Source organism: Clupea harengus, unplaced genomic scaffold (assembly GCF_900700415.2).
Source record: "Clupea harengus unplaced genomic scaffold, Ch_v2.0.2, whole genome shotgun sequence".
Taxonomy (NCBI): Eukaryota; Metazoa; Chordata; class Actinopteri; order Clupeiformes; family Clupeidae; genus Clupea; species Clupea harengus.
The window spans coordinates 40,821-49,947 of record NW_024879965.1 but is presented as its reverse complement, the minus strand read 5'-3'; the positions used below and the strand labels follow the sequence as shown (position 1 = coordinate 49,947).

The 9,127-nt window shown below is 40.9% G+C and overlaps 1 protein-coding gene across 1 annotated transcript; it reads left to right on the top strand.

Moving 5' to 3' along the window:
- The first annotated feature begins 5,019 nt into the window (after positions 1 to 5,019).
- Positions 5,020 to 8,998, top strand: lrrc74b (leucine rich repeat containing 74B). The gene is made up of 8 exons (XM_042705832.1): positions 5,020 to 5,158; positions 5,451 to 5,583; positions 6,164 to 6,370; positions 7,567 to 7,676; positions 8,022 to 8,137; positions 8,364 to 8,442; positions 8,624 to 8,719; positions 8,832 to 8,998. The coding sequence occupies exons 1-8, from the start codon at positions 5,111 to 5,113 to the stop codon at positions 8,943 to 8,945; spliced, it is 903 nt and encodes a 300-aa protein (XP_042561766.1). The 5' UTR covers positions 5,020 to 5,110; the 3' UTR covers positions 8,946 to 8,998.
- The last annotated feature ends 129 nt before the right edge of the window (positions 8,999 to 9,127 follow it).

Below are 9,127 nucleotides of genomic sequence, written 5' to 3'. Positions count from 1 at the left end.
TAGTATTAAAAGACCCTAAATCAAAACACAAAGTTATTTAGAACACAAGTGTAACTGCGGTACTCACCTGTTTGTCAGTCCATTCTGCTGCAGCAGTGACTGTGTCATGGCCTTTATGTTCGTCCATCATGCACAGATAGCAGATACAACTCTGATCGGTTCGACAAAATATATAAAAAATCTTCTTATGTCGAGAGCAGATCCTCTCTTGTAGCTGGCCCGTGGCTTCAATCACTGAGTGTTTTCTTCCTGGGTGAATATTAATGTGAACTTCATAGTGAGTTTCACAGTAAGACACCAGACAATCCAGACAGGACTTCACAGCTTTGAGTTTTCTCCCAGTGCAGACGTCACACTCCACATCTCCAGGTCCAGCAAAACCATGAGCAAGAGAAGGAGTATGGATTCCGGTCTGCTTGATCTGCTCCACAAGCTCGGCAAAAATATTGTTTTTGTTTAAAACGGGTCTTGGAGAGAAAGTCTGTCTGCACTGGGGGCAGCTGTAAACTCCCTTCTGATCTTCCTGATCCCGGCAGCCCTTAATGCAGCCCATACAGTAACTGTGTCCACACTGAATAGTCACTGGATCCTTCAGTAGATCCAAACAAATTGCACATGTGAAAAGGTCCTGGTTATATGGAGTCGCATCTGCCATTCTTCTAAGGCCCTCTGAATCACTTCATAAAACTGAAAAAGCGACAGTTCACACTTAGTTTCGTTTTACCGGAAACTGATGCAGGTCACAAATTACTTCCTTGGTGAGTAAGTGAGGTGTTCGTGCAGATCACGCCACCTCGCTTAAAATGAATAGTGTGAATCCCTTAATGGACTAATAGGCCTATGACCATTATAATTAACAAATGATTTAGCGCTGTTTAAAAACAGTTTGCTTTACATGCTCAGGACAATGGTTAAGATGATAATTGTGATTTTGATAATGATCTTGGTGTATTTCATTTCGTCAACACCAAACCTTAACGCCACTGTTGGCCACCTGTTCAAAGTTCGGCTATATACTGTACTGCTGCCACCTAGTGGACATTTTTGGTAGAAAAAATGTATCTTCTAAGCAGGTATTAACCCAATGTTATTCTTTTTTTTTTTTTTTAAAGAAGAACTCCAATGTTAAGACACATGAATCACACTGAATAATGGAATTGCAGAGGGAAATAATTTCCAAAATAGCTTAATGTCCATTATCACTCAGTCATATAATTGACTTTCTTACCTTCTTTTAAAAATACAATACAATACACAATCGTGTGAACCTATGTATATACAGGTTGATATAATCAAAATAAAACTGAAATAGAGGGAGAAAGAGGACGGGTACTGAGAGTCACATGACAAATGTGTCCTGTCAAAACTGAGTGATTTCTGTGCTTAGAAACAAACTCACATACACAGTCATACAAAGCACCCATTGACTGATCTCTCATTTTGTAACCTCATGCATTGTCAGTGAAAGTGAAATATGCATTTCTAATCTCCCAACCAGATATCAGAAAATACTTTGTTCTCCTTGATATGCTCTGTCATATTAATAAATGCAAAGGGTGGAGTTTCCTTTTAATGCATTTTAATGCTTTGTGTCTGTGTGTGTGTGTGTGTGTGGGGGGGGGGGGGGTACATGTTAAAGGCAAAGTATGTTTGGTCGGCAGAATACCAACGGGTCTTTGACAACGTCAAAACGCTCCTCAGCACTGCGCCTGTGCTGGCGGCCCCTCAGCTGGACAAGCCGTTCCAGCTTCAGGTGGACGCCAACTTATATTGACCATGATTGATTTATAAAAGCAATAAAAGGGTAAAACATCCAAGGGGGTGAATACTTATGCAAGGCACTGTATACCATAAACTGTATAACATTTTAGAAGAATGTATTTTAAACATTTAATGTATCATTATTATTATTTGTTTTATTATTATGTAGGATATCATTTCCTTTCATTGCCTTTTTTGCTTGTTAAATATATGTGTATGACGTCATTCAGTTTCTCGCAAATGTATGAGAATTCAACAGCACTAATCTGAATGCATGATCTAGTCTGTGTCCTCTAAAAATGCTATGTCTATTAACCGGCACTGTGTCCGTATAACTCTTGTGACTGCGTGCACCCTCCATAATTGGATGGTACAAGCTTGAGGGATTTGGTGTTTGTTCTATGCTGCTGCTAATAATTGAATTCAAACATCGTCTGCTGAGATCCTTTTATTGTGGAACCTATGAACCTTGAACATTTATCATTTTGATGCATTCTGCAGAAACTTTGCATTTACTTGTTATAAAAAAAATCTTTATATGTCAAAGACTGTGAATTTGTGTTTTTGTTCAGATGTAAGGGGTTATTTTCTGGAATGTCTTTTTACAGATTGTGACTTGTATTAATGACAATTCATTAATTAAAAACATTATAAGAAATGAGAAATGCTGTTTAATAATCTGGGGAAATTAACTCCCTGGATTAAATCTGAGGTTACTCTTGGTGTTATATATACAGATCTAAGCTTCAAGTCTCACATCAACAAGGTGACGAAAACATACATTTTCCACCTTATAAACATAGCTAAAGTATTACCATTTATAAATCAAAAAGATGCTGAAAAACTGATGCATGCCTTTATTTCAAGCCGGCTTGATTATTGTAATGCAATTCTAACTGGCCTCCCATGAAAAAATAACTGAGAGACTTCAGCTCATTAAAAACTCTGCAGCTCGGCTATTAACCAGAACCAAGAGGAGAGAGCACATTAGTCCAGTTTTAGCTGCTCTGCACTGGCCTCCAGTAACATTTAGAATTGATCCTTCCTTCTCCTTATATATATTTGTACATTTAAATTAAAAAAAATATATTTAATGTGTGATATTAAGGGGTTAGATCAACTATATCTCTGCAGAGTTTTATTTATTTATTTATCTTATGTTATTCATTAAATCTTAATGCACTCTATCCCTGTTTTTATGTTCATTTTTTATGCACTTTATCCTAGTTTTTAAGTTTTATGTTTATTTGATCTACTCTATTTTTATGTGGACCACTGTGCATGTTATTTATTTGTGCACGTAATTTATTTTCTGTTAAGCTGCATTGTTTTGTATGAAAGGTGCTATACAAATCAAGTTTATTATTATTATTATTATTATTATTATAAGTTTAAGAGTTTACAAATCATCAGATTCACCATGAGGCCGGCATTTATAAGCAGCTTCTAGCTCCTCCTAACTAATTCCAAGGCAGCCACACTCTGTACAGAGACGCCTGTGTTCAGGTCTGCACCATGGTAACGCATCAACAAAATAAATCAGTGGGGCATTTAGCAACCCTCATTGTCCTGGCTTTCCTGTGGATTGGAGGGCAGCTGCTGGACTGTGACGCCTGCTGCTTTGCAATTAGTCAACTGCATGTCATTCAAACTGTCCTTTCAGACTCCTCCTGTGGATAAAGTTAGGTTGGAGTTACAGGAAGCTTTCTCAAGACTCAGTTGTCCTGATTTATTTACAGTGGTACGTTCATCAACATTTGCAAGAGATTTACTGCACAGTTAATGTAGCATTATCTCAGGAAAGCTTTTTGAAACTATCAGCACACAGTTAGAACAGCTATTTTCTTAAGGATTTTTTTTAAACCAGGGACAAGTCCTAATCAGAGGTATGGTCGTGGGAAAGAGAGTGGCAAGAGAGTCTCTGTTGCCCTCTGTGCTGGAGGACGATGGTCTTGAGACAGAGCATGAGAGAGTGGAGCTGGGTGGGATTGGAAGCCGACCGCCAAGCAGACCAAGCAAGTCCTACAGCAGAGGTAGTGTCGACAACCAGGTGCGTATCAATGTGTGCGGGTGGAGAAGGCTTCCATTTTGACTTAGACCAAACACTTGCCACTGGTAACATGCAGTATGTGGTTAATGTGAAGTCCAATCAGGGTTTTCGTTTTAATTTTAATTTCTTTGCAAGCCATGCGTGCCACTGACATTGGTCTGTGCATTGGTCTGTCATTATCACTGAACTGTGATACGGACCTTCAACAGGTACTTTTGTGTGTTTTCTTTAATGTTTACTTAAGAATTAGAGGTCAGTTGAGAGCCACATTCTCTTTCACAGTATTAGTGTTATTTATTAATCTCATAAGGCACCAAACTCTGAGAGGAATCTGGCCTTGAATACTTGATCTGGTGTGTGGAGGCTGAAGGGTCTGAGGGCTTTCGCTGGGGGTATGAGTGTGCATCATCTTCACCTTCCTCTCCCTCAGATCGTGACCCGATCCGATGGCTCCTCACTGGGGCCGTCAGGTGGGGGCTGGGGGGAGGCGGTGGGGGGAGATGGAGATGAGGAGGTGGAGGAGGAAGTGAACGAGGGAAGGAGGAGCACATCAAGTGCCAGGAATACGAGTGGCACCACGTGTGGCATCGCGGATGAGGACTACGACACAGACCTGGATCTGGAAGGTTATGTATCGGTCCACTTTAAAGATGAGAGCGTGGGTGAATCACATTGTGATAACATGTGTAGGGTGTGTGTGTGTGTGTATGTGTGTGTGGTGGTGGGGGGTGCAGTTGCTACTCTAGGGAGAGAAAATGGCTTGCTGAAGTGAGTCATCATTCAGCCCCCCTCCACACAATCCTCTCTGTATCTCGGCCTCTGTCCTGCTCAGTCCTTTTTCACCTGTTGTTTTTTTTGCAAGAAACACCTACACAGGTGCATCCATTTCCATAGATCTCTGTTGAGCTCAGACATGCATTCTTAATGCTTCCTCTTTCTCTCTGTCTCCCCCCCTCCCTCTCTCTCAGTCCCCAGTAACTAACTATTCTCTCTTGGTCTGTAACACGCACACGCACACACACACACACACACACACACACACACACACACACACACACACACACACACACACACACACACACACACACACACACAGAGAGAGAGAGAGAGAGAGAGAGAGGGAGAGAGAGAGAGAGAGAAAGTCTTTGAGTATGTTGTTCACTGCAGAAGTTCAGGCGATCCTCATGTGCTCGTATCATTTCAGAGCCAGGGCAGCCGTATGACCGCACGGGTGAGGCTCGCTACAGGGAAGCCTGTAAAACACTTAAGGTCGTCCCTTCCTCCTACTTCCTCAGGAATATGCACAACAGTGAGCTAAACTTGACTCACCATGGTCTGGGTCCCCAGGTAAGGGTACAAGCAAACACAGATGTTAATCACCTCCACACACACAAGCCTGTTTGCCATCTCACACCGCTACATTGAATCTTGGGCAAGCAGGCTATTGTATATGGCACCACCAGTATGTTCTGTATTGCCATGAAGTTGATGTGGATATATGTAATTTGTGTTCACTGACAAATTAAAGAAATAGAAATAAAAGGTCCCATTATGGGATCTCATCGTCTCAAGTTCACGTATCAATGTGTTTCTAAAACGAGAGCAAAACAGTGGCTGATTCCCTGTGATTCAACTGCAGGGTACCAAAGCGCTCGCAGTTCCCTTGGTAACCAATATCTCCATCGTGAGGCTGAACCTGCGGGATAATTGGATGGAGGCGCCGGGCGGGTCTGTCGTGGCGGAGCTGCTGAAGGAGAACTGTTACATCACAGGTGCTTCCCTGCGCTACCACTTGTGCCACCCACCCATATGCCGCCCTAGAGGTGCCAACTGCGACTGCTCCGACACCACCTCGCTCCTCTCATCTCTTCGAAAACATAAATACAGAAATAAACGCCTCGTGGTCGTACGTAGCGCGCCAGGGCCTATGATCTGTATCAAGTGACGTTGAGATGATCTGGTGGTGGGGAGGCTCCAGAGAGGATGTGTCATATCTGCTTTCTTTCTCTCTCTCTCTCTCTCTCTCTATGTCTTTTTTACATTTTCAAAATATAAACTCATATCTCGGTGTTGTTTGGCTGCTAATCTTCTGTAGTTATTTTGTCACTTTGACATCTCCCGGGGTGTTTCGTTTGCCATGCTATAGGTCTAGGGTTGTGTTTTTTTCCTGATTGAATGCACAGAGTACATAATGATAAAGTGAGTTTAGTAACTAGATGATTAATGGACGTCAGATTCTAAGAAGATTGTTCTTAGCTTTGGGCAATATCGTATCAATACAGTCATACCGATATAGCCAACCTGAATCTGTTTCTAAAGTCTTCCTCTCTCCGCACCTTCACCCCTTCTCAGAAATCAACCTATCAGAGAACAGACTGGGAGAGAGGGGAGCTGAGGCCCTGTGCCGTATGCTTTTGGAGAACACCACCTTAGTGTCTCTCAGCCTCTCAGCCAATGAGCTCAATGATAACGCTGCCAAGCACCTGTCACTGGCCATTACCACCAATCAGAGACTAGAGAGGCTGGACCTCAGTCACAACAAACTGGGAGATGCAGCAGGTAGGATGATGTTATTGTTATTATTATTATTTTTCATAATAATAATATTTAATATGATGATGATGTTGTTGTTGTATGTTATTATAATTAAATTATTATTATATTGGCCAATGTCATCCTAAAGTGTTCTGTTCTGTATGTCTTAACAGCCCCAGTTCTATGTGAAGATTATGTGTGATTGCCTGCATTTTTGTGCAGGTCATAATGTTTGGAACAAGTAACAAATATTATTTGTGGATCTGATTTGTTTATCTAAATTTTTTAACTGTCTCCTGAAGAAAAGAAAAATACCATATCTCTTGACTTTGAAACAGTTCCTAGTTAAGCCACCTTTATCTGAGGTTACTACATAATCTAGATGATGAAGATCTCTGAACAGATACCACGGTGCCTTCCTTGCCCGTGGTTGTGGTAATGTGTGTGACACCAAATGGTTCACCACAAACTGACAAAACAGATATGTCTGCCAATTCCAACATACACATTTTTTACCAGTAATGCTCAGATGATCATGAGCGTGACATTTTGCTTTAAAACAAACAGGTTTGAGTTGGATGACTTTAAAGTGTGTATGTTGAAATGTAGTTTCCGGCCACATATTTACTTACAAATTATATCATTTAGTTATGTAACCAGCCAGAATACCAAAAATGAATAATCTAATTATTTTAAACTACTACTACTGACAATGCAGATCCAATCAATGCAGTATAACAAGGCAGGAAATTAACAGATGTGATGAAACACATACAGCACTCCCACAGCATGATCACCATGTTCAACTAGTTATATTGGGCTCTATGACACAAGGCTTATTATATTTACCCTCAACAAAATGCTATTCTCTATTATGTATGTATGTATGTAACCTCTGCAATTTCAATGGTAACAGTGGATCTTTTTTTATTTTTGTATGCCGTTTGCCTTGTCTATGCACTATGCACATCTGTGGTCCAGGTCGGACCACCCCATGGAAACGTAAAAAAGCTTTTACATTACATCGCCAACTATATCACCAAAAGACACAAGTTAGCATGCTAGCAAGCTTTTTATCCGTGCAAACAGTGCTGTTGTCGGTTTTTGCAAGGTTTTTTGCATGCCTTTTCAGTAGTTAGCTTGCTAGTTTTCGACCCAAGACCCTTACTGCTACTTAAAGGGTGAAGGAGGGTTTAGTCCTTGTCATTTTTCCTCCACAGGGGAGACCCTGGGGCATGCGGTAGCTGAGAACATGGGCATGAACTCACTCAATCTGGCGTGGAACTGCATCCGAGAGAGAGGAGCCATAGTCTTGGCTAAAGGCCTCGGGGTAACCGCTCCATCCTGCCGGGGATCTTGATAGGAAGGGACACCCAAGGGCATCAATCCCAAAGCTGTGGGATGACGCTGTTTCTTTTGGTTATTTAAACAAACATTATGGGCTTGTTGTTGCTTATACGTACATATAAGCAGCTGATTAAGTTATTGTTAAGTTCCTTTAATTCTTTTATTTTATTTTAAGATATTTATTAAACATTTTGAATTAGTGCAATCTAGTAGAAATCCTCTCAACTGAAGCCAGTGAAGTTTATTGGCATAAACACAGACGGCTGCAAAGTTCTGGGGATGTTCTGTTTCCCATTTTTTGACGTGCAGTGTGATGTCGATTCTCAAGGCAAACATATTTCTGCGAAAGCTGGATCTGTCCTACAACGGCCTGGGGAAGGATGGAGCCGTGGCCCTCGGAGAGGCCCTGAGAGAAAACAACACCCTGGAGGAGCTGAACATCAGGTACAGTCACCGGTATCCATGGAGATGAAGGCGTCACCTGCATTGTGCACCAGTGTTAGCTGTAAAACAGTTACAGAGTGACCAGTGATGACTCAATATATGAAATATCATCCAGGTGTCTTTAAACAGTTATGTATGTTTTTCTGCCTGAAGAGACGGTTCTATTTCTTGTTTTTATATTCTTACACCAACAACACGTCTGTTATTGCTTTTTCTCTCCTCCCAGTAACAACCGTATACCCCCTGAGGGTGCCATCCGATTATCGATAGGCCTTAAAGTAAACAAGACAGTCAGAGTTCTCAAGGTAAGACACAGACAGTTGGACAAGCCCTGCGATAACCAAGCTTAATGCTCATAGAAAAATATAAAAGTTAAACACAAAAAACAACCGTGAGGTTGAAGGGTTATTGTAGTTATATTGCATTTGTTTTTTCTCATTTACTCTGTGATTAAAGTGTTTTTTGTTATATTATTGTTAATTCAAGATGGCAAGGAATCCCATGCAGTCTGCAGGGTGCTACGGGATCCTCGCCTCAATCCAATTCAACCCAGCTTCAGTAATGGAGTACTTGGACTTTAGTGTAAGACTTTTTTTTATCTCAGCTATAGGTCATGCTGTTGGCATAATCATATGACCTAAATCTTTGGAAATCAAAAAAATCTTTAGTCCATTTTTGTTTTGTCTTTGTACAGGACATCACCGTAAATCCGGATTTTGATGCCTTGTACAAGACTGTACAGGAAACATTTCCCAGTCTACTGGTCAAACATGGAGGAAGAGTGAATGCTTACAAGGCACCTACCTGAGGACTGTTTGTTTTCTGTATTATATAATTAAACAATAATGTAACAATTATAAATACACAGAGTGTGATGGGTGACTTTGAATTTACACAAAAGACAGTAAAAGCAAGTCATATTAAATGAATAGGATAAGGTTTGACTGTTACTTTAGACATAACCATTAGCCTGCTGCTACACCCTCTTTT